The 26,661-nt window shown below is 37.7% G+C and overlaps 1 protein-coding gene across 2 annotated transcripts in view; it reads right to left on the bottom strand.

Moving 5' to 3' along the window:
• LOC111586547 (leucine zipper putative tumor suppressor 2 homolog) overlaps positions 1-26,661 on the bottom strand; it is a 53,825-nt gene that overhangs the window by 12,680 nt on the left and 14,484 nt on the right. Inside the window, exons 2-3 of one of the 2 annotated variants that reach the window (XM_055004837.1) lie at positions 20,402-20,512; positions 881-1,423 (exon numbers count right to left, since the gene is read on the bottom strand). In XM_055004837.1, coding sequence (XP_054860812.1) covers positions 881-1,396 — 516 coding nt within the window. In that variant the 5' untranslated portion in view covers positions 1,397-1,423; positions 20,402-20,512. Of the gene's footprint in view, positions 1-880; positions 1,424-15,112; positions 15,271-20,401; positions 20,513-26,661 lie in introns of those variants that run through there. The other variant, XM_023296298.3, reaches the window with a different exon arrangement.

The following is a 26,661-nucleotide window of genomic DNA, read 5'->3' as shown; positions in this document are numbered from 1 at the left end:
AGATTTTGGCAGTGATGCGGCTTATAGTCTGGATCCATGGATTTGTTAAAGATTTCCGTATCATTGCCAGATAGCGACACGGTGTCACTGTAATACAGTTAAAATGTTATAAATCATTAAAAAAGTAAAAACTAAAGTTGAATTTTTTTATCTGAATCTAAACTGAAAAAACCTGGAATCAAAATGAACATTTTTCAGAATCGTGGCTTGACATAATATGGAGAATTAGTCTCCGTACTTGTCTCCTATCTGCTCTATATTAACACATCCTGCAGTTCAGCCGACTGTTGACTGTACCTGAATCACTAATGTCTTCACTGCTGCACTGAAGAGCACATAAATAATTTCATTTTGATGAAATATCATTCCATAAGTAGTTCAAAGACTGTTGCCAAGTTCAAAACTTGAGGATCTTCTTCATGTTTACAGGGTCGGGCTCTGAGAAATAGTGTGATTTTGTTGTTTTAAACATGTCTTTCAAACTCTGGGTTCAGAGCTTTACAGAAATGATTTTTTAATTGGCTTCATAAATGTTGAGAAGCTCTCTTGTATTTAAACATAAATAAACAAGATACTTGAAGGGAGTTTTATGCTGGAGTTGGAGTTGTTCTAAATGTTACCACTTGGATTTTTACTGCAAATGTGTATCTGTTTATGTCAGCCCTAAAAATATATATATGTTCATCTGAAGCTTAGTGGTGACTAAATGGACCTTGAAGTGACTGTTTTCTCTGGTTATTTTCCACCACTGCAGGTGCTGTTGGAAATCAATGAGCTCGGTGGGATTCTTTAATTATATCTGCCTTCCTGTCTGATTATTACATATTTCTGATTCTCCAACATGAAACCACCATGACTGTTAATAAATTCAAAGACTGACCTTCTCCAGTTTTCCTGACACTGGGATCAGTTTTGGAGGAGGCCCCCCCAGGTTTCCATTCAACCCTGATCCGTCTTTAGTCTCGTCGGCGTCGCTTCCTGGACTGGTCGGTGTGACGTGGTTATCGTTCCAGTCGCCGACATAGTCCTCGTTGACGTAGGTATAGTTCCCGTTACCGCCGTCCTTCTCCAGGCCTCTGTTGGACGTCGTGGAGCTCTGCTTCTTCAGCGGGGGGACGCTCTGCAGCAGCGGGTCCTGGGGCGACTCGGAGCCCAGACAGGAAGCTCCCGGTGTGGGTCGGCGGCCTCTGGCTCCCAGCTCCACTCCAGAGCGGTGGTCCTGGTAGGGGCCGGGTCGGGCGCTGATGAGGCTGCCGACGGAACCCATGGGGTCCAGAGCGGAGGGCGGCGGGTTGACGGGGGGCGACGGGCCGGAGGGGTGTCGTCTGCGAGCTCCTCCACTGAGGCCGGCGTTGTGGGGCTCAGCAGAAATGGGCAGAGCCTGAACCAGGGCCATGGTGGCGGCTCAGAGGGATCACTGGCTCTGAAAGACACGACAAAGACTGTTGGTCACTACTATTTAAGACATTTGAGATAAAATAAAGTCCAATTTCAGGTCATTTAACCCTCCTGTCGTCCTGCGGGTCAAAATTGACCCGTTTTGAAGTTTGAAAATGTGGGAAAAAAACATTTTCACAGTGAAACTTCTGATGTCCACATTTTCAACATTTTTGGGAAATTTTTGAACATTTTTTGGTGGAAAAAAAGAAATGCTAAAAATGTTTCTTAAGAACATTCACAAAAAAATTTACCAAAATCCAACAAATTTCACTGGATTTTGGTTGATTTTTATGAGAATGTTCTTAAAGAAAATATTAGAAGTTTTACTGATATATATGGAATCACTTTAGATATTTTTAGGATTTTTTGGAAAATTTTTGGAAAATATTTACAAGAATTTTCTTGCCAAATTTGGTGGATTTTTTTTTTTTTTTTTTTAAATAAAACTTTTAAAGGAAACTTTTAAGGAATTATTGGAATTTTCTTCCTGAAGGTTTTGCAAATTTTCAGAAATTTGGGGAATTTTTTTGCAGAATTTTTGATAACTGAGTAAAGGGAAGGTAAAAAAAAGGTTAAAAAGGTAAAGGTAAGGTAAGGTAAAAAAAAGTCTAAATTCTCTGATTACATCTTCTTAAATGCGAATATTTAACAGCAAACTGAATGTATTTGGGTTGGGGACGTTATCTTGGACTTTGGGAAATACTGATCAATAATTTTTTTACCTTTTTCTGGCATTTTAAAGACAAAACAACTAATCAATTGTTCTAAAAAAATAATCAAGCTAATCCATAGCTGCAGCCTTTGTTCGAGCAAATCTCCAGTTAAGTAGAGACAATTCCACGATTAATCACAAATAAAAAATTGAAGTTGTAGTCTCTGCAGTGTTTCTAATCCAGCATTTAATCTGTTGTGTCAAATTCTCATGGTAAAACTTCATCACATCTTTTAAAATCCAATTGAAACAAAGCTTGACTCAAAAAATCTGACGGCGATAATAACAGGAAGTCTCAGCTTTTGTGAAACAAGAGATGTTTTGTCATTTAAATCAAATCTTGTTTGAGTTAGATCCAAGTCAAGTATTATAACTTCAAGATGAGTCCAAATCAGCTTTAGCTCTCTATATGTAAACTATTAAAATGACACAATCTTTCAACACTTTCCAGTCAAAGCCGTGTTTGTCGTGTTTTTAGGTGCCTGACCTGTTGCTGCTGTGATAACTGATCTTATCTAGGAAACTAAACTCCATGTTTTGCACTAATAAGTTGCGATTCAAGCCCTTAAATCTCCCAGAGGGGAAGCTTTTTGGGAATTTTTCCTGTCAAAAAACAAAGCAGGTGTCTGAGCCCAAACAGAGATGATGTACAGCAGAGTGAAGCACCAGACCAGGGCGGGCCACACACCGAGAGGCAGGACAGGCCATTCATTAAAGCCATTCAAGCAGCACCAACAGGGCTGCAGGCAGGAGGCTGGGGAGGCATGAGGCAGCACAAGAAAGGGGTCTTTTTCATTGGAGACGTAACACTGCTTGTAACATGCTAGCATTTTCCATGACAGCAACAAAGGCTACTGTCTGCACACATCTTATCACAGCTCTGGATAATAACCTCAAAGTCCAAACACAGAGGAGAGAAGACAAGTTTCTGGGACAACTTTTAACGTAAGTTTCTGAGAAGATTTAACTAAATCGATCAAATGTAAGAGAAGTGACACTTACTTTACCGCTTCCTCACTCTCACAGGACTTGTGGTAAATACTGACATCGTGGCAGACGCTCAGACTGAGATATCAACAGTTAAAGATCACAGAACAATAAGCAGCAGGACGCATGATGATGAGGTCACGGTGCAGCAACGACAAAACCAACAGCAGAGCCTGTTGTGCTCTGAAAACCATCACGGTGACTCACTAAATATGAGGATGTCCGACTGGTGGGTGTGTCTCGTTCTGGAGTTTCAGGCTGACTGCAGATCTCACTGCGTCACTCACAGATTTGCATTTTTGTTGGTGAACTCCCGCTGTGCAGAGAGACTCCCCGTTGTTTTACCTTCTCTGCCCTAATATTAAGTCTTTAAGTCTCAGCTAGTGTGTAGAGAGTAGGGATCGACTGATATAAGATTTCAAAGACCGATACGATTATTGGTGATCAAGAAAGGTTGATATTCGGTACAGGTATTTATTAAATGTAATGTTTTAACAGCATGTGACAGCAGAGAACCTGCCATTCATAACTAGGTTTATTCATTAATAGGGGTGACTATAACTGAATATGTAAAGTAGAAAAGGAGAGATTCAATTATCTCCTCTGTTTATGTGGATTGATTGAGACTATTAATCTTTTACTGCTCTATCACTTTTTTTTACCCACTGAGGTCCAAGTCTTAAAGCATTATTGACAATTATCTTCCAGTAGGGATACACCAGTTATGGCCGATTATTGTGGCCGATAGTTGGCATTTTTCCGGTTGCCAGTATCTGCATTTTTATTGGCCGATTATTGATAAATTAAATGCTCTACTTCAGGCCTGATCAGCCTCCTCTCTCTGCCTGTCGTCACTCTCTGGTCTCAGAAATGCCTCTCAAGCAAAAACTGAACAAGAAACACAAACCAGGAAAATAGCTTCTCTCAAAGTGGCTAAGGCTATGCTAACAGCTAGCGGTTCAGCTAGAAGGTAGCCACAGATTAACCTGAAACAGTCTGGAAAACAATAATTAATAATGCTTTATCTGGATCTTAGTGGACAATAAAAGTAAGAGAACACTGAAGCATTTAGAAAATAGAGAAGAACAGCAGGAGACAAACTGATCAGTCTCAGGTGATAAACAGAGGAGAGCATCCTAATTCAATCAGTCCTGTTTCTATTTTACATATTTAGTTATAGTCATCCTTATTAATGAAGAAGCCTAGTTATGAATTACAGGTTCTGTTATCACACGCTGTTAAAACATTATATTTAATGCATATCAGCTCAAAATATCAGTTATCGGCCCTGAAAAACCCATATCAGTCGTTGTTTAAAAAATGTTTTGTTTAAAAAATCTCAAAGATATTCAATGTATGCAAACATAAAGGAAAAAAAACAGCAAATCCTCACATCTGAGAAGCTAGAAACACAATATTGGGTGTTTTACTGTTTAAATGACAAAAAAAACCAATTAGTCGTCTGTAAGTTACAGTTAACGCTGCCTTTCTCACAGTTTTTCTGTTACAGCCTTACAGCACAAAGAACCACAGATAATTATTTGTAATCAGGGAGTCCATTCGTTGCACCACAAATAGAAAATAGTGACAAGTCTGCTGGAAAATGTTTGCTTTGTTTAAAAAACATCTCAAAGATATTCAATTTGTACAAATATAAAGCACAGAAAAGCAGCAAATAGTCACATCTGATAAGCTAGAAACTCACAATAGTTGGGTGGTTTCCTCTGTAAATGACAGAAAATAAGTATTTAAAAAAAAAACAAAAAAAAAAAACCAGAGTTAACGTTGCCGTTCTCACAGTTTTTCTATTACAACCTGTAACACAAAGAACCACACAAACTCCAAAAATGCCAAATATCAGCCTCAATAATTGGTCAGGTCGATTATCTATCACTACTAGGGGTAAACAATCGGTCTATCCATAGTAGCAAGGGATGGTTTTCAATTTAAGTTGACTTCAAGTCTGTTTCTGAGTCAAGTTTCAAGTTTTTTTTGAGTAAATCTCCACTCAGGTTCAGCCCAAACCAGATCTCTAGATGTAAACTAACAAAATGACAACATTTCTACATGTTATTCGTATCTTTAGCTACCTGACCTGATAGTAGAACCTGTCACTCACAGATTTGCATGTTTGCTGGTGAAAGATTCCCTGATGTTCCACCTTCTCTACAGCCCTCTAAACCAAACCGTCGACACGATAACACCTGAGGGATGAGGGCGTCCATGTTGGCTAGCGAGGTGACACAATGCATGCTGGGTAGACACATTTGTAGACGGCAGCAGTCAGAACAGTTCCAAGTCTTTCTCCAAGCTGCCAAGTTTGCCTACAAGGACTACTACAGCGATTTAACTGTGATTACTGCACATTAATTAGCACCCTGGAAATCTGGCTGATCCCTGCTTAGACTCATTATAAGTGACTGAGACAAATCTGGTGCTGCAGTACGTTGTTATGATACGGAAAAACCGAAAACACAAAGAAATCAACCAGAACTCCACTTTAATCTCCCATTTAATTCCATTTTTAGCAGGATTTCTGTCAGAAAAAGGCGCTGCAAGCTTTTATTAGGAAGTCAAAAATCCATTCACTTGGTTCGTTTGGTTAATGCAGTTTGAAACGACCTTTAAAGATTCCTACTAAATGCTTCGATCATTGCATCAGAGCCAGGAGGAGCAACATGTGTTGCTGGGAGCTAAGCCAGGAGGGTTAATCTGAGTGTTTTCTTTATTCTTTAATTAGTCCATGATGATATTTGTTACACACAATCCTGTCTGAATGGCAGCAAATGAGGCTGACTGACCGTAATCAGCAAGAAAATCCTGATATTTCTGAATATATTTGTTTACACTGAGGGTAAAGAAGATTAGCTTCAACCGATTCTACAGCTGAGTGCTTTAATGTGAACCAAACAATGAGCTCAACTGGTGTTAATTTTAGCAGGAAGAACAAAAATAATCTAGAGAGGATTTTAAAGTTTGTTATTGCTGCCGAAGTCTTAATCAGAAAGAAAATCTTGATATTTAAAATAGTTTTTGTCTACACTTATGTTTTTTTATTTTGCTCTAACAAATTAGCTCCAATCAACTCTGCAGCTGATTTAAATGATAAAGTGTTTTAATGTGAACCAAACAACTGGTGTTAAGTTTCGTAGGAGGAACAAAAACAATCGACAGAAAGGATTTTAAAGTTTGTTTTGATGTTGAAATCTTAATTAAAGACTGTTGTGAGTGCAAGCAACACGTCACAGCTTCTCACTGGGAATCAGTTTCAGCATTTAACATTAGAAAGTTAATTTTGCTTAGAAAATAACGACAAGTAGCTGGAAAATGCTTGTTTTGTTTAAAAAGTCTCAAAGTCTCAATTTATACAAATACAAAGGAAAGAAAAGCAACAAATCCTTACACCTGAGAAGCTAGAAACATAATATTTGGATGGTTTACTTGGTAAATGGCATAAAATATGTGTTCAATAATAAAAACACAACCAAAAAAAGTTAACTCTGCCTTTCTCACAGTTTTTCTGCTACAACGTGTAGCACAAACAACCACACAAACTTGCAAATTGCCAAATATTGGCCACAATAATTGGCCAAACTTGTAGTTTAGGTAAAAACAAGTCAAGCTATATTAAATTAAAAAGGCTTCTCCTATTGCTTCCTTCAGATGATTATTTGTGATCAGGGAGTCCATTCGTTGCACTACAAATAAAAAATAGTGACAAGTGTGCTGGAAAAAGCTTGTTTTGTTTGAAAAAGTCTCAGAGATATTCAATTACACAGATAGAAAGGAAAGAAAAGCAGCAAATCTTTACATCTGAGAAGCCAGAAACACACAATATCTGGGTGTTTTACTGGGTAAATGATATAAAATAAGTATTTAATAATAAAAACACAACAAACCAGAGTTAACGCTGCCATTCTCACAGCACAAACAACCATACAAACTTGCAAAATGCCAAACACCAGCCTTAATTGGCCAAACTGGTGGTTTAGGTAAAAACAAGTCGAGCTATATTAAAAAAGCTTCCTCAGATCATTATTTGTGATGAGAGAGTCCATTGGTCGCTCCACATAAGAGCTCTAATCCCTCAGGATGACTGAAACTATGCAGCGACTCTCCTGCTTTTAAAGCCCCGTCATGTTCATGTGGTGCTGGTTTCTGCTTTTGTCGTCATAGCAACCGGGGCCTCAAATCATTAGAGAAGGGAGGAAAGAGTGGGGGAGTAAAAAAGAGCAGGGGAGAGGGTCGGAGGGCTGACAGGGAGGCCAGGACCCCTCCTTAGCATCTTAAAGCCTTCTATAGCTCTGACAGGCCTCCATACACTCCCAGTCGGTCTAATGGAAGATAAATGGACATTAACCACTAATGACTGCTGGACGGATCCATGGCTGCTGAGCAGAGGAGAGAATGGAGATAATATAGTGTAAATAAAGCTGCAAGCAGCTTTTTTTCCCCATTATAAATTAACCTGTCAAGCTTTATTACTATTATCTGGTCAATAATGGTATCAGGGAGCTTGTTTTGGTCGGTTAATAGCAGGAATACGGGATTTTAAGGGAAGATACCGATTGTTGGTGATGAAGAAAGGCTAATAACTGATATTTGGAACTGATATACTTAAACACGGGGGTGTCAAACATGCGGCCCGCGGGCCAAAACTGGCCCTCCAGAGGGTCCAATCTGGTCCTCAAAGTGGAAAAATTCCAGAGAAGACATTAACTGCAGATTGTAAATTAGTAAAACTATAAATTTAAAATAATTTCTAGACCATGACAAGTTGTTTTGATCATAAAGTAAAATACTAGATGGTTCATTGTTTTGTCATTGTAATATTTTGTCTTGTTTTTGTTGTTTTTTTGTCTGACTTTTGTCATTTGTTTCATGTTTTTGTAATTTTGTTTCTCGTTTTTGTCATTTTGTGTTTCCTTTTTGTCTCACTTGTGTTTTTGTCTTACTTTAGTCATTTTGTGTTTCACTTTATTCGTCGTTTTGTGTATTGTTTTTGTTGTTTTGGTTTTTTTTTTTTAAATCTTGCTTGTGTCGTTTGTCTATTTTTTTTCATTTTGTTTCTCGCTTTTGTCATTTTTGGTCTTGTGTCATTTATGTAATTTTTGTCCCATTTTTGTCATTTGTCCATTTTTTGTCGCTTTGTAACTTTTTCATCTCGTTTTTGTTGTGTTTCCTGTCATTTGTCTCATTTTTTGTCATTTTGTTTCTTGCTTTTGTCATTTTGTATCTTGTGTTTCTAATATTTTGTCTTGTTTGTGTTGTTTTTTGTCTTTTTTTTTGTCTGACCTTTGCAATTTTGATCATAAAGTAAAATACTACATCATTCAGTTCCAGGTGACTAAATGTTGTGTTCCTTTGTAGACACTCTGTGATCTGGAAGTTGTAATGTGGAAATGATAAACTGAGGCTGAATGTTGTTGAAATTGAATTTATTTTTCTTAAGAAATTTCAGGTTATTCATACTGTTTTGTGAAAAGATAATTCGTTAAATGTGAACATTTTTGCACTAAAACAAAGAAAAGGTTTGGAGTTGTGGTTATTTATTGGTTATTATGCTGTGATTTTACTGGTCCGGCCCACTTCAGATCAAATTGGGCTAAATGTGGCCTCTGAACTAAAATGAGTTTGACTCCCCTGCTTTAAATGTAATGTTTTAACAGCATGTGATAGCAGAGAACCTGCCATTCATAAATAGGTTTCTTCATCAGTAAGGGTGACTGTAAATGAATATGTAAAATAGAAATAGAGTGACTAAATCAGGACGCTCTCCTCTGTTTATCGACTGAGATTGATCAGTTTGTCATCAGCAGTCATCACTTTCATTGTCCACTAAGGTTCTTATCTTAAAGTATTATCAATTAATGTTTTCCAGACTCTGTTCCAGGCTAATCTGTGGCTGCCTTCTAACTTAGCCACTAGCTGTTAGCACAGCCTTAGCCACTGTGAGAGAAGCTAATTTCCTACTTTGGGGTTCTTATTCAGTTTTTGCTGCTTGGGAAACATTTCTAAGAAGTGAGACATGAAGCAGTGCATTTAATTTATCAATAATCAGCAAAAAAAAAAAAAAAACAGATATTTGGGAAAAACGGCCACAATAATCAGTCTGTGCCTAGCTAATAGTCCAAAAACTCATAGACTTTGGATTTACTGTGATATATGGTGCCATTTTTGCTTCATTTTCCCACAAAAACAAAACATCTCACACACTCACAACAAAAAAGCCCCACTGTGCATGTAAGTACTACTTAAACCACTTCCATAATGTCTCTGGTGTCAGCTGATTGTGACTGAGCGGCCTGTTTTTGTCTGGGGAAGCCTTTGAAGGTTTTAGCGGCAGCAGGAATGTATGCAGCTCCACAAAGACTAAACACGAGCAGCGGTCAGTCTGAGGCGACGCTGCTGCCACCGTGTTTCTGATAACTCATCATTCACAGTTTGGAAGAGGAGGTTTAGAGGAATATTTCTCCTGCGTCAGGCATTTTTTGCTTCGCAGCAGCCTCTGGGATCTGCTGTCACATCAAGGCTTCAGGGTTTTATCCTCCAGCTTTCAGCGCTGACAGTTTTATAGAATTACTTAAACAGAAAGAGCACAGAGAATATGCAATTGCTGCAGTTTTTTTTTTTTTTTAACAACTGAATCTTTCTGCAGAGAACAAAAACCCCACAAAGCCAAAACATTACAGCGTTCAGTGTTTTAAAGACTTTCCAATGAACTCACTTTCATCATGACGTGTTCACATGGAGCTTTTATATGCTTTTAAGATGCTTGTTTCATGAAAAAATGATCAGTCTACACCATATCTGAGCATTTTCATCACTATCTGTATCCAGACATTTTGAAAATCCACTCTGCTACAGGAAACAACTGTCAAATTAAAAAATTCAAGTTTTACAGAGGATTTGGATTGTGCATTAAGGTAGACCTGATAGTTTTTAAAGCAAACTAGACATTTTAGTCCCAGTTTTCACCTCTTTGCATGCAAATATTCCACCAAAACAATTCACCTGACACTATTTTAAGGAAAGAACGAAGCGGCATCCTCTACTTTGTTTAATACGATGGTTTAAAGAAACACAAACAAGTGTTTTTTCACCATATAGTCAAATTATAATGTAATGCAGAATGGTCTGACTCCCCACAGTGAGTGGGAGGACAAAAAACTGTTTTAATTTTAACCCCAAACAAAATTAAATCATCTAGTAGTTTAAAAATGAGGATAGAAACCAGACATCGAGAAAATTGTGGTGGTGCATACAGGTGGTAATGTTGTACTAGAAGCACATACAAGTACTTTAAATAATACTGTGGTGCGAAAATGAAGACATGAGTACAAAGATGTAAAATGATATGAACATAACTTCTAAATGTGTAACTTTGGGGTGAGTTTTTAAGGGTGAAATCAATGACCAAAGAAGGACTTAAATTAGCCACAACACAATATTCAGTCCAATAAACACATCACATAAAAGGCTCCCAGGTAAAATAAGGTAACCAATAATGTATTCATTTAGGAATATGCACCAAATACTCTGACTCTGACAAACATTTAACTGATTTCTAATTGAAAGCATGATTTGACACAATTAGCAAATCATAAAGGCTGCAATTTAGAATATACATTATGCGGTGTGTCTGATTCAGTATTTAAACTTTAATGTCACAGGTTTTACAAATTCATGCTGTCCGTGTGTGACACTTAATAATACTCCATCACATTTTTAAACTTTAACACAGTAAATATGCCCTTTTAAATTGCCCCTTGGGGACAAATAAAGTTTTTTTAATTGAATTGAATTGAAATATTGAACAAGGGTTTGACTTTAAAGAAATATATCATTTTTTTTTAAACAAAGACAGGAGGTCTTCGACTTACATCAGAGTTCCGTTCCTACTGATCTATGTAAGGTGATTTTTGCTGTAAGTCAGAACTCCAACGAAAATGTAAATAAAGCCGTTCCGTGCATCACGATATCAATCAGTTCTTCATAAAAATCATGAATAACGACGACTTTCATGCATGTATGAATCATTTTACTAGAAGATAACAGAATATTGTAACGGACTGATATTGTTGTTGATGCTTCAATGTTTATTGTTCAGTTCCAGATTTACCTAATGTCAGTGAATGTGCCATGTTTAGTTAGCTCACCTCTGATTGGCTGAGAGTCAGCAGTAGAGAGAGCTGGGAACGGTGGCTAATTCTGGAGCTAAGTTATGGGGTTTTTCTAGTTATTCTGGCGTTGGCTACGGTCCACAGTAGCCTGTGTGAAGGTTCAATAAACCAGCAGAGAACCAGATAAAGTCTCACTCATTCATCACAGAGGGTCGCTACAATATGTTGACCTGTTTTTACAACTGGACCCATGTTGGTCGGTGTTTCTTCCTGTTCCCAGCATTTTATTCTAATTTCACTTCCATGGAGACGCTTTCCTTTTCTTCCAAGCATCAGAAGAGTCTGACTTACACTGGGAGCCATAATGAAGGATAAAAAGTTAGTGAATGTAGCACAATCCAAGGTGGAGTACAACCAGAGAATGGAAACAAAGACGTCTGATAGCGCCATGACGACGTATTCATCCATTCCACTCGTAAACTAGTTCCATGTAACCAGTTCTGATGTAACGACGAAACGCTGTAGGTAGAGGACGTCGTAAACCGAGGACCCCCTGTATTTATATAATATATACACTTTATCCAATTAGAGTCTTGTACTGAATCTTATAATCAAAACCATGTCCTTACTAAATCAATTAAACTTTAATATTCAACTCTCAAGTGACAAAATGTACAAGAACTACCACTCACAGACTTTTAAAAGAACTAAAACTCTATGATGCTAAACAATTCCAAAATGTTTAGTATATCGCTCTTTTCTGACAGAAAGGAGAGCTGACAGGAAAGTTTGGATAGAAGACTGATTAAAATCCAAACTTTTTAAAGCAACTTTGAACCTGCCCCTGAACACAAACAGCTCCGAGGCTTAAACGACGTCTTATTTCGAAGCTGAAATTGGAGCCTCGCAGAGATGAAAAATCAATACGTAGAGATCAATGCAGTCAAAAAATTCTTGCTGAGATTTCAGTCTACAGGATCTCCAGACCTGGCTGAATATAAAACGTCTGCTCTTAAATGCTCAGATGTCCGAGGACAACCATCAGATCAGTCCGATCCCAGCTGCCAGTTTTATTACACATCCAGCAGTAAGTCCAGACGGATCTCGATGACATTCGCCGGCATGCGGGGCAACCTTTCATCTGACTGCATCTGAGATTGGCAATTACAGACGCAAACAGTATGAAAGCCTTTTTACAGACGTACAGTACACACAGTTTACTGGCCCTGCCCTTTAGAAACTGCAACGTCACAAAAACCTGCTTTGAAACGAGCCGGCACTAAATCCTTCTTTGTTGGCACCACACCATGAACACACAGGAGAGGCTAAAAATATTCCCCACACCGGGTGAAGTGTTGGGGAAGAAGAAGAAAGAGAAAGCTGTGTTATTTGAGGAGAGAAACACCACCTAGGACTCCAGACTGATGCATGAAGGAACAAACAACGAAATCCCCTCCTCCACTCTGCCCAAACTCCTCAGTCCCACTTTCTCTTTCTGTCACCTCCTCCCACCTCCTTATTCCAAACCCTCTGTCTCTCTCACGAAACAGGAACACTGAGGAAAAGTGTGACAAAGCTATTTTGGCTCTGCAGACAACCCACCTTTCCTCCGGCAGCCCCGACGGTCACCAGGCCAAACGTCAATGTGGCCGACTAAAGCTGCAGCTGACATTTATCTCGCTGCTCGTCAAATGTTTAGTCCATTAAATGTCACAAAATAGTGACAAATGAGCTGGAAAACGCTGGTTTTGTTCTGAAAATCTTCACGATATTGAGTTTACACAAATATAAAGCAAAGAAAAGCTGTAAATCTTCACATCTGAGAAGCTAGAAATGTATAATGTTTGTTGTTTTTATTTGTTTGCTTGTCCTTACACGTTTTCCTCAGATCATCATTTCCTAATTTAAGTTTCTATTGACATTTATTTCGCTGCTCGTCAACTGTTCAGCCTATTAAATGTCAGAAAATTGTGATTGGAAAATGCTAGTTTTGTTCAAAAAGTCTCAAAAATATTCAATATACACAAATATAAAGCAAATCCTTACATTTGAGAACGTGGGACATACAGTTTTGGGGTTTTTCACTTGTTAAATGACAAGTAATTAATTATAAAAACTAAACAAACCAAACAGTCGACTATCTTTGCACCAGTTTTATGCAAAGTGTTGTCCTGTCCTGAGCTGTCTGTGGACGAACAAACTGAGAGAAACTTGCAGACAGCAGACCTTATAACACAAAGAACCACACAAAGTTCCCTCACATCATTATTTCCCAACTAAACCTGCAACTGACATTTATTTTACTACTCATCAACTGTTTAGTCTATAAAATGTCAGAAAATAGTGACAAATGTGCCGGAAAATGTGGGTTTTGTTGAAAAAATCTCAAAGAAATTCAAATTCTACAAATATAAAGCAGAGAAAAGCAACAAATCTGCACATCTGAGATGCAAGAAATATTAAACATTTGGTCTTTTTACTACATAAAAGAATAGAAACCCAATAATACAGACTTTCTCACAGGTTTTTTGTTATAATGGTTGAGGTAAAAACATGCCGAGATACATTAGAGTGTCGAAAGTCAGTCTCTCAGATGACTAAACCTGCAAAATGACATTTATTTTTCTGCTCATCAGCTGATTTGGTCAATAAAGCATCAGAAAATGGTGACAAGTGTCCTGGAAAACACTGGTTTTGTTAAACAAATCTCAAAGATATTCAGTTTATACAAATATAAACGAGAGAAAAACACAGATTCCTCATGTTTTAGGAGCTGTTTGGGCTTTTAACTTGGTAAAAAAAAAAGTTATCAATAATAAAAACTCAACTAACTAATTCGTTAGCTATCTCTGCACCAGTCTGTCCTGTGCTGTCTGTAAGTTAATGCTGCCTTTCTCAGTTTGTACATAAACATTGTAACTTAAAGTGCAAAGAATTACTACAAAGTGTCAGAAAATAATAACTAATGTGCCGGAAAATGTTAGTTTTGTTCACAAAATCTCAAAAATATTCAATTTAAAGCAGATAAAAGGAGCAAATCCTCACATTTGAGAAGCTAGAAACATAAAATGTTTGGCCTTTTTACTTGTTTAATGACTTCAAACAAGTCATAAGAAAACACAACTAACCAATTACCCAACTAGAGAACGTTCTAAATATCTTAAATATCTCTGCACCAGTCTGTCCTGTGCTGTTTGTCTGTAGCTTAGCGGTAAAACTGCCTTTCGAGAACAAACATTTTAATCTCTACAATTTCTCTGGTTACGTAAACTTTAAAAACCTGAATTTTTAAAAGTACTTTAGGTACATTATAGCTAAGTAGTCCTGCTGGATTAATAGAAGCTGTGACTTGTGGACAAAGGAGACAGTTAACTAAAGAGGCATTCCTCATGAGGTCTGTTTGAATGATGCACTGAATACTGTCAATGATTATACAGCAGTGAAAGAGAGCAGAGGCCTCTATCCATCCATTCATTTATCCATTCATTCATTCATTCATTCACTCACACTTGTACTCATGTCTCCAGCCTGTCATTTGTCGCCTGCATGTGAAACGACAGAATCAATGAAGGGAAATTGCACTTTTTAGAGCTGCAAATGAAGATTATAGAGTCTTTAGTTTGCTTAGAAGTCTAAAAAGTTCAACTTAGTGTCACATGTAACTTAAAAAACAGCACATTTTGACATCTGTGAAGCTGGAACGGATGCACTGCAGCCGTTTCTTTTGCATTAACACACAATAAACCTGCACAACTTGCATGTTTTTCCTACACAAGTCAAACAGTGAATCACCAAACATCCTGACTAGCAGACTAGAACACAGCTTCCCCTTTTCTCCAACGTTTCTTACCCCGGCTCGTTCCTCGCATCGCACCGGCTCCTCCAGCTTTAACTCAAACACTCGCTGTGTTCCTGCTCTCTTGGACGTTCGGCTCCGTTTCCGGCCAAACTTCTCCAAACCCCCCACCTCCTCCTTCACTTCCAAGCCGAATGCCGCCAACGTGAATGAGAGCTCAGTCTCCTCCCCTTTCCTCTCTCTCTTCAGAGCCCTCCATCCCACCTCCTCTCTCCCTGCTTCTAACATTTCCTTTCACCAGAGAAGCTGCTCTCTGCAAAGTCCTCTCCTGCTTTTGTCAAAAAAAAGAAGAAAAGAGGAGGAAAAAAAACAGAAAGCGAAGGAAAGGCGAGCTGTCAGTCAGATCATTCTGCTCTCCCTGCACGTTTCAAACAGAAAAAGAAAGTCTGGATTCCGTTTGGAGTCCAGTGTTTTCATGCATGCAGCACATAACAGACTAAAACTAAACATTTTGAGGGAATCAAGGGGAAAAAAGTGAGAAATCTTCATCTAACTCTGCAGGCCAGCTCATAACAGACACTCTCAAAAAAGAATTAGAGGTAATTAGGGAGCGAGTTATTAAATAAAGGAGCCGTCACTCAGAATTACAGATAGAAACATATCAAACATCTGCACTGATTAAGAGGAAACAGAAGCGAGGATTTTAGCATTTTAAGAGGCAGATCTGGAGCTTTCCCTTAAAAGTTTTTTTTTTTTTTAAAAATCCCCCAAAATTTGGCAAGAAAATATTTTAAAAAATGAGTAAAAATCTTCCCAAATAATCCTAAAAGTATCCAAAGTGATTCCATATATATCAGTAAAACTTCTAATATTTTCTTTAAGAACATTCACATAAAAATCAACCAAAATCCAGCGAATTTCGCTGGATTTTGGTTGATTTTTTGTGAATGTTCTTAAGAAACATTTTTAACATTTCTTTTGTTTCCACCAAAAAATGTTCAAAGATTTCCCAAAAATGTTGAAAATGTGGACATCAGAAGTTTGACTGTGAAAATATAATTTTTCCACATTTTCAAACTTTAAAATGAGTCAATTTTGACCTGCAGGACGACACGAGGGTTAAAATATGTGCAGACTCAAAGGAGCAAGTGTTAATTTCTGCTCTTAGATCTCTCAGATAAAATTAAATACCGCAGAAAAAAGAATAATGGATCTAATTTAACTTTTAAGATTTCAGTCTTGCTCGATTTGGCGACACCTGGGACAATAAAAACTGCAGCAGCATGTAGAGTTGTACTTTATAGACAAATACATAACAGCAGAAGACCACGGTTTGGCCTAAATGAAAGTTAAACGCCTATATTATAAGGAGCAGAGTTTTCTTTGGGAGGGAATAACTTCTGCTGGATTTGGGGCTTCAGAAGTTTGCAGATGTTGCACCAGCACAAAAAAAGCACCTATAACACCAACAAAAAAAGCATAATATGGGCTCTTCAAGTCCAAAATCTTTACTCCACTCTTTCACCAACTTCTGAAAGGTGGCAAAATCAGTTTATCTGATCTCTTTTTGCTGAAAACAGTGAGTAATCAAGTTTTTCTTGATAGCTACAATCAACACGGGACATCCAAGTGCTAATTTGTGATTTGGTTAAACCTTAAACAACATTAACAGAAGAATTTCCTGCCTGTGATTGGATATTAGGGACTATTAAATCATAACAAACAGTCCCGGCCACAATGCACCATGTGGTTAAATTAAATCAAAGAATAAGAAGAGGTGGTGGAGCTGCTCAGATGAAGACGAGGGTAAAGTAGGCTACCAGAAGTAGGCTATGCCCTGCCGCCACCGCCGCCTTAACACATACACAAACACAGATCTGTCCCTTTCTCTTCACCACTCCCTCCAGCTCCCACAACTGGGTCACTCTGGTAGACGCAAACTTTGTCCTTCAGGCATCCAGACGTGCAGCCGGCGAGGCGGTTCAAGGTCGTCCTCCTCCGCCACATCTCAGCGGGAGCTCAGAAAACGCCACAAGTAGAAAGACCCTCAGTTAGAGTCCAAGATCTGGATGACAAACACCATCAATCAGCTGCCCCGAGGCCACCAGCGCCGGAATAAAGACGCAGGCTGCAAATCACCTCTGAATGCCACCATTAACAGCAGCTCTTTACCGGCGGGGCGGGGCGGGGCTAACATGACTCAGCCCCTCTTCTAGGAGCTGATTTACAGGCAGCTAAAAAGTCTGCGGCTTCCCTCTCTATCTGCCAAGTCAAAACCGACAGGGAAATTAGAGCAAAATTCCAGTTAAAACAAATAATTCCAGTGTGGCTTTGCTGTAATGTTGGGTACATCTGTCTGGTGGTTTCTGGTTTATCCTCCTCAGGCATATTTCGTCTACGTAGATACACAGAATGGTTTAGGGAAGCAAAGTTCTGGTTAACAATGAAGTGGCTCCACAGAGGCCATAAATCCAGTTGTTCTATATTTTATCAGTTATGTCATTCATCACAGGCCCAGTGTACTGTTAATTTACAGATCATCCCAGTTTAACAAATCATAGATATTAATTCATGAAATCAGAGAAAAAAACATACATTTATTCACAAGGTTTGACCATAAAATTTGTCTGCTTTTTACTGTATTTAAATCAGCAAAATATATATTGAATATATATTTTCTAAAAGTGTACATTAAGGATTCAAAAATAGTAAGTAATTTTTTAAGCTAATATTTTACAGATTTTCCCAGTTTTGTTAAATTATAGATAACATCTAGTAAAGCAGAATAAAGTACTATGTCTGCATGTTGACTTTTAAAAATAAAACAGGGCAAAACTGTAAATAATGTCGACTTTAACCCTCCTGTTGTCCTGCGGGTCAAAACTGACCCATTTTAAAGTTTGAAAATGTGGAGGAAAAAAATAATTTTCACAGTGAAACTTCTGATGTCCACATTTTCAACATTTTGGGGAAATTTCTGAACATTTTTTGAATTTCGCTGGATTTGGTTGATGTGCATGTTCCTAAAGAAAATATTAGAAGTTTTACTGATATATATGGAATCACTTTAATATTTTAAGATTATTTTGAAGATTTTTACTCATTTTTTGAAAATATTTACAAGAATTTTCTTGCCAAATTTGGGGATTTTTTAAAAATAAAACTTTTCAGGGAAACTTTTAAGGAATTATTGGAATTTTATTCCTGAAGGTTTTGCAAATTTTCAGGAATTTGGGGATTTTTTTTGCTGAATTTTTAGATTTTTATTCAGACAAGGAAACAATATTTTTTGGTGCCTGTAAATGAGGACAACAGGAGGGTTGAAGACAAACTCTTATTTCTGTTTGTCGTACCTCCAGATCTGCCTCTTAAAATGCTAAAATCCTCGCTTCTCTTTCCTCTTAATCAGTGCAGATGTTTGATATGTTTCTATCTGTAATTCAGAGTGACGGCTCCTTTATTTAATAACTCGCTCCCTAATTACCTTTAATTCTTTTTTGAGTGTGTCTGTTATGAGCTGGACTGCAGAGTTAGATGAAGATTTCTCACTTTTTTCCCCTTGATCCCCTCAAAATGTTTAGTTTTAGTCTATTATGTGCTGCATGCATGAAAACTTCCATGAAAAATTCCAGTGTGATTTTGCTGTAATATTGGGTACATCTGTCTGACATATTTCTGGTTAACACTGAAAGCATCTCCTCCAGTTTATCTCCATCTCTAGCGGACGCCCAGCCGGTGGTCATCCATCACGTTCCCGGCTGCCGTTCCTCTGCGCTCCGTCAGCCTGCTTCCTTCTATATTTTCATAACAACGGCTCCCACCTGGGACCGGGAGCCGACAGAAAGCTAGGTCATCCATCAGTGTCCGTGCTGCCTCGCCGTGGGACGTCGCTCCCATCGGACGCTGCAGCTAAAACCGGCCTCGACCAGGCGGCCTTTTGGACCACTTACCTCCAGAATAATCCACCACGGCACAAAGCAATCCACCCAGTAAAACTAGTGGGAAAATTTAGCCGTGAGGTGGCTCATCAGACACAAATGAAGACAGAGGGACCTTTGTAGATTAACCCTTCTGTTGTCCTCATTTACGGGCACCAAAAAATAATTGTTTCCTTGTCTGAAAAAAATCCAAAAAGTCTGCAAAAAATTCCCCAAATTTCTGAAAATTTGCAAAACCTTCAGGAAGAAAATTACAATAATTTCTTTCCCTTAAAAGTATTATTTTTTTTAAAAATCACCAAATCTGGCAAGAAATTTTTTGTAAATATTTTCAAAAAAATGAGTAAAAATTTTCCAAAAAAATCCTAAAAATATCTAAAGTGATTCCATATATATCAGTAAAACTTCTAATATTTTCTTAAGAATATTCACATAAAAATCAACCAAATAGAAATAAGAGTTTGTCTTTAACCCTCCTGTTGTCCTCATTTACGGGCACCAAAAAATATTGTTTCCTTGTCTGAAAAAAATCCAAAAAATCAGCAAAAAAATTCACCAAATTTCTGAAAACCTTCAGGAAGAAAATTCCAATAATTCCTTAAAAAATTTCCCATAAAGTATTTTTAAAAAATTCCCCAAATTTGGTCAGAAATTCTTGTAAATATTTTCAAAAAATGAATAAAAATCTTCCAAAAATAATTATTTAAAATATCTAAAATGATTCCATATGTATCAGTAAAACTTCTAATATTTTCTTTAACATTCACAAAAAAAATCAACCAAAATACAGCAAATTTCGCTGGATTTTGGTTGATTTTTCTGTGAATGTTCCCAAGAAACATTTTTAACATTTCTTTTTTTCCACCAGAAAATGTTCAAAGATTTCCGATAAATGTTGAAAATGTGGACATCAGAAGTTTCACTGTAAAAATAAATATTTTTTTCCACATTTTCAAACTTTAAAACGGGTCAATTTGACCCCCAGGACGACATGAGGGTTAACATAAGCAGTAATAAATCCATACCAATAGGCTGGATGTATGGAGCTGGCAGGGGCCCTGATTTACTGTATAATGTGCCAAACAGATTAGGGTTATGCCTCCAGCACTGGAATTACAGCAATACCTCATCTGTGATTAAGATCTGTTGCAAACTCCCACACAGCAGGAATGTGTTAACATCCACACAAAGCAGGATGTGCACGGCTTCGATCAGAAATGACTCTTCAGAAGCAAAAAAACTCCACATTCTTTGGTCTCAACTTAAAGCAGAGTTCAAATTCTTGCAGATTGTTTGCATTAAATTGAACTTTAAGGTCAGATAGACACACGATAAGTCCCATTTATCAGGAAGTAGCTAAAAAGCTCCTATTAGTTCAGATTTAAACCACATTTCAGCCTCCTACCTGTCAATGACAGCCTGTTTTCAGCTTCTGGAGGCCTTAGGAAAGCAGATCGCATCGCAGAAACTCACACCGGCAAACAGATCTTCATCCTCTCCGTGCAGCTCTGCTCTCCTAGACCGAAAAACAAAAAAAAAAGAAGAAAAAAATCACATTGTTGAATCAGCAGAAGGAGAAGCAGTGAGTCTACTACCACTGTGGAGTGCTGGAAAACCTGAAATGTGACAAGTGTGTTTATAGAAGTCAGCAAGAAAGAGGAAAATCTGAGTCATGGCGGCAAAAAAAAGCTCCACAAGGTTGAGACTGAGGGGGATTTTCCATGTCAACAAGACCCAAGACCAAAACTAGAACCTGGTCCACAAAACAAGCTTCCCCCGAGGACAGCAGAATTCTTTTACTCGTTTGTGTATTGCCACATAGACTCGCGGTCATTGTCTGAAAAGGTCACACGAGGTTTGACAAATTCAGTTTCCATGTGAGAAAATAAAACCTAAGCTAAACGCTCTGCACCGGCTTCTACCTTGACATCTAAAAAGACAAAAAAGCTCGCTGCCACCATCTGGAAAGAAGCAAAAAGTCCATCTGCACTTCATTAAACTGACATATTACTGGTGAAGCAATATTTAAGTTTGTAATAGAGGAGCATGAGAACAGACCGAGGAGAGAGCCAGAGGTGAGCACACAAGACGGAGATTATTTTAGACCAAATATTCAGTCCTGCCACTACGGGAAAACAGAACGGCGCTGTTGTGTTTTCTGCAATCAAAATAATATCACAGGAAGAAATAACAACATATGAAGCTGAAGAGAAAAAAAATCACCTGCACCGACCTTAAGCTTCCAAATTTTGCAGGTTTTAGTCTCCACTTTTAATGCAACTCTCTTCATATTTAAGCACAAGTGAATTTCATGAATATCTGCAGATCTTGAGATCGTATTTTGCAGTTTTCTACACTAAAAGAGGTAAAATCCTGCTAGCATGGCTCTGAAATAAACTAAATGTAGCTTTATCAGGTGCCTTACTGATTGAAATGTCCATGTATTAACAGTTTAACCCTCATGTCCTCCTGTGGGTCAAAACTGACCTGTTTTAAAGTTTGAAAATGTGGGAAAAAAATATTTTCACAATGAATGATGTCCACATTTTCAACATTTTTGGGAAATTCTTGAACATTTTTTGGTAAAAAAAAGAAATGTTAAAAATGTTTCTTTAAGAACATTAACAAAAAAATCAACCAAAATCCAGCAAAATTCTGTGGATTTTGGTTGATTTTTATGTGAATGTTTTTGAGAGAATATTAGAAGTTTTACTGAAAAAAAACTGTAACCGCTTTAGATATTTTTAGGATTTTTTGGGAAGATTTTTACTCATTTCTTGAAAATATTTTCTCGCTAAATTGGAGGGATTTTTTAAAATAAAACTTTTAAGGAATCATTAATTTTATTATATATATTTATATATTATTAATTTTCTTCCTGAAGGTTTTGCAAATCTTCTGAAATTTGGCGAATTTTTTTGCTGAATTTTTGTATTTTTTTCAGACAAGGAAACGATATTTTTTGGTGCCCGTAAATGAGAACAACAGGAGGGTTAATGTGCTTCCTGTTTTATCAGTAGGATCTGGGATGTTTGCTGAAGCTACCGTTAGCAAGCCCATCACCCTGCATTAGCACGCTGCAGACAGATGGAAGCGCTGAGGAGACTGCGGCTGCCCACATGTGATGCAGCGCCATCCAGATGGCTTTAAGGCGGCTTCGGAAACGTTACGCCGCAACACGGGCCAAGCCGCTGAAAACACCCCGAGCCCTGCAGAAGTAATCCGCTGTTTGTGTTGAAGGACGACACGAGGATCATAAACAGGTGTTTGCTTTGGAGGGCCGCTCCCCTCACCTGCTGCTGCACATAATCCCCGTTAAAGACGAAGAAAAGCACGAGTGGAAACAGATAAGTATTTTATTGTGTTATTAACAGCCCAGACAGACGCCGTTAAAGACGTCTTTCAGTCCCACTGAACCTCATCCAGACCTGAGAAAAAGTCAACCGACAATCAAGACAAGTTCATCTAAATCAGTCTGTAGATTTTTACTCCCAAGAAAAGAAAATCAGAAAACTACTCTGAAGTAAACTTGAATTTCTATAATAAAATTCAAAGCAGATAATGTAAACTGCAATTAATATTCATTTAATTGATTAGTCAGTTATTAAATTACTATTCTGATACTCAATTAATCGGTTTGAGTAATTTTATGAGTTAAAGGAACATTGAAATTCACTGATTCCAGCTCATAAAATTAGAATATTTTCTGTTCTTTCCTCCTCTACACTGCAAGAAATTTATTTTAACACTTTTATTGTAATTTTTGGTACAAGCAACTGTTATTTTACAAATTTAATAATTTAAACTATTGACAGATAAACTATATTAGTCTGCAGCAATGTTTCACCAATAAATTACACCATTTTTTCTGTTTATTTTTTATTATTGTTATATATATATATTTGTATATGTATATTTTTATATGTATATACAATTACTATTTTTTTTATTTAGGTTTATATATGTATATGTATATACATATATATACACACACACATACATATATATAAATATATATATATATATATATATATATATATATATACACACACATATATATATATATATATATATATATATATATATATATATAAATAAATTTTTTGTTTGTTTATTTTACTTTATTTTATTTTGCTCATTCATTTTCCACATTTAGGTCTTACAGGGTTAAATAAGCAAAGAAAACAGTGTTTCCTCTAGGATTTTTTCTGCAGTGGCTGCAGTGGCTGCAGTGGCTGCAGTGGCTGCAGTGGCTGCGGCAGCAGGCTCCATTTTATGACCAAACAACTAATTAATTAATTCAGAAAATGACCTTAAATTGATTTATCAATGAAAATAATCACTGGTTGCAGCCCTAGATGTGAAAATAGGCTTAAAAAGGTGACAGAATAAACATATAGCTAAGTATCAATACAAGCATTGAATGCTTCTTTACAATTTCCTGAGAATCTCCTTCCCCTCCACCTTTTCACACTTGTCAGATTTCACAGGACTTTGGCGTAAACAAACAGCACCAATCCATCACGAGGACTTTCCCACTTCATTCACAAGCCTCCAGGATGCAACAATTAAGCCAAGAAATTCACCGCTTTGAAATCCAACGACAAAAAGGAGAACGAAGATAAAGTCTACACGCCTCTTGTGCGACGATATATGAAGGAAACTGGTAGATTTCTATCCCAGAATAAGGTTTCAGTGACAATCAGACCCGCTTTGGAAAGAGAAACGATTCAGATCACATTTACAGACAGCCGGCGTTTTCCAAAATCTGACATTACTGAGAGAGAGATGACAGATGAAAGAAATCAGAGCTAAGATTAGAGTTTAATCTGCAGGCAGAAGGGACAAAATCTCCCAGCAAGCCAAAAAAAAAAAGTCAGAAAAGGTTGCATGTTCTCGATCCCATAGAGAAATGTAAGATTAAGATTAAGTCTGCTCCCCGGTCATTGATTAAACCCCTAAAAACTCATCTCAGCGTATCAAAGTTACAGATTTAGGAGTTTTTTTCCATGAAAATAATCCTTTTTAGCCTTGAAATGGATGTTAGATGTACCTCTACACCTCTCTCATCTCCATTTACACTCAATGATGTGTCTTCTATATAGAAAAGAAACACCAAACAGATCAGGGGTGTCAAACTCATCTTAGTTCAGGGGCAATTTGATCTCCATTGGGCCGGACCAGTAAAATCACAGTACAATAACCTATAAATAACAACTCCACGTGTTTCCTTTGTTTTAGTGCAAAAAAATACATTCTGAACATGTTCATATTTAAGGAATTATCTTTTAACAAAACATTATGAACAACCTGAAATTTCTGAAGAAAAATAAATTCAATTTCACCAACATGAACTACCTGTTGTCCAAATGATCACCTCCTTCTATCGCCACAGCGTTATGCGACGTGTCCACTGGTTTTTCCTGCATGTAAACGCATCGCATCTTAAAATCTCCCACTTGGTGGGCGTGTGCTTGAGGCCAGTAGTCGGTGTTCAACTCCTGCTTCCTTCTTCTCCAGCTATCCTGCCCCTGATTGGACAAACGCATCGACTCGGAAGCTGTCTGCTCCTGGATTTCAAGTCGGACCAACATGGCGGCTCGGTCGCAAACTTTCTCTTTTTTTACGGAAACAGTTCAGCGAAAAGTATTTCTGAAAACATGTGAGGCGAGAAATAATCTGTGCAGCAGCTGAATCTGTGCTCGTTTTAGTTCACCGACGGCTAGTTTAGACGTTTTACGAAAGTTTCGCGATGCATCAGATCTCCGTACGCTGCACTGAATCTGCATGAAGTAGAAGTCGAGTCTACTTTATGCAAATGAGCTGCGACCCGCTACAGGTAGACGCAAAGGATCGCAGCTCGAACTGCATCGCAACCGGACCAGCATGCAATGCGGTGCGTTTCACATAGACGGGAAATTGCAGGATGTTGTGGACACGTACACTTAAATAGTAAGAAATTCCCCCTGGTGGCACAACCAGGTACTACAGCTCATCTAAAACACTTTTTTTTTCCAGCACGTCATGTTAAAATATTCTCATTCAGTTAAATTAACTGCAATTAATTGACTAGTTATTTAACCCTTAACCTTCATTGTTCCAAATTTTAAATATCAGTCTCCTTGATGAATAATAATCCATATCAGCCCTGAAAAAAAAACATAGTGGTCTACCGCTAACCTTAACGATAATTTTAGATGATGTCATGCAGAAGATCACGGCACAAAGACACCAGGACAAGATAAATATGACCAAATAAGCAGCCAAAGATTTATCCTCTGATAACATCCAACATTAGTATGCATGTCTGAGCATGACGACATACAGTCAGAGTACAGCTACACTGTCAGGATGCTACGTTAAACGAGATGCAGGAAGTAAATTTAGATACCTAATGGGAAGGGCAGTGTAATAGAGGATAAGTAATGAGAATAAATGAGGTCCTGTATTTTCCAGGCTTTTAGGCTTCACACACACATGCAAACACACAAACACAAGGTCAGTGGACTGTTAAGGAACAGGGTGGTGTCCCTCTTCTTCCTTCTCCAAACACTGCCACCCCACAGCACTTTGGCAAACGCCTGAACATTAGAATAACAAACTAAAGGTTACAGGCAAGTAAACAAACCCAGAGAGAGACAATCGCTCCATGAATGGAGGCCATTCAGAAAACAGGGAAGTAGTGCAGCAGAAAAAGGGACATCATTCAACGGTCATATTGACACTGATGTACTCTTTGTCTTTGACAGATGCTTGCTGGTGCACAGATGTGGTCAAGAGCAAAAAAAAAAAAGCAACTTGTCGAGGACATTGAAAGCATTGTCTTCAGAGATTCTGAAATCATACATATGTTTGTTTAAAAGGATAAATTGGGCAGCGGGTGGGAAGTGATTCCGCGGGGAAAACTGGCATTTCTGCCTTGTTTGGACAGCGAGAAGATAGCCCACATGGAAAGCACCACATTCCAGCTCAAAAGTCCTGTATTCTCTCAGACATCCTCATGTAGCATCCAAGCCAAACCTCAAATGTCCTCCTACATTTTAGAAACCTACAGAGAGAAACCTCTGTCTGCTGCTTCTTAGCGATGAATAGGAAGGGACTGAAGATGAGCTTCAAAAGTAAAAAGTCTAACATGCTTTTATTCCCTAAAATCTTAAACCATCTGAACCTCACAGCACGTTTAAAAGGCATGTTAAGATAAATATATGCAAAGTCACAATAAATATTCAAAGTTCAAACCAGTGTCCCACTCAACTTCAATATTACGAATATAATCTTGGATAAAATGTCAAAAAAAATAACATTGCAGCTTTCCTGAGCCCAAATCTGTGCCTTCAAAATATCTTCTTTTGTCTAAACAACAGTCCAAAGCTAAAGACATCGCAAGGTCAAAAATGTGGACATGAATGCATCAAAATGTCAAAAAGTTACAATTTTTTGAATCAAGATGTCATACTTTGAAATTTTTTGCATCAAAATGTCAAAAACTTGGATATTAACACATCAAAATTTTAAAAGTTTGAAAACGTTTGCATCAAAACGTCAAAAACTTGGATATCAACACATCAAAATTCGATCCTACAATTAGGATCGGGGTTGATCACAGCAGTTTTTGTACCTTTAATTGTACTTGAAGTGTGGATTATCTTGGAAAATGGTCTTGGA

The sequence above is a fragment of the Amphiprion ocellaris genome, chromosome 18, assembly GCF_022539595.1.
Source record: "Amphiprion ocellaris isolate individual 3 ecotype Okinawa chromosome 18, ASM2253959v1, whole genome shotgun sequence".
NCBI classification, from domain to species: Eukaryota; Metazoa; Chordata; class Actinopteri; family Pomacentridae; genus Amphiprion; species Amphiprion ocellaris.
The sequence above is the reverse complement of the archived record's forward strand: the minus strand, read 5'-3'. Positions and strand labels throughout refer to the sequence as shown.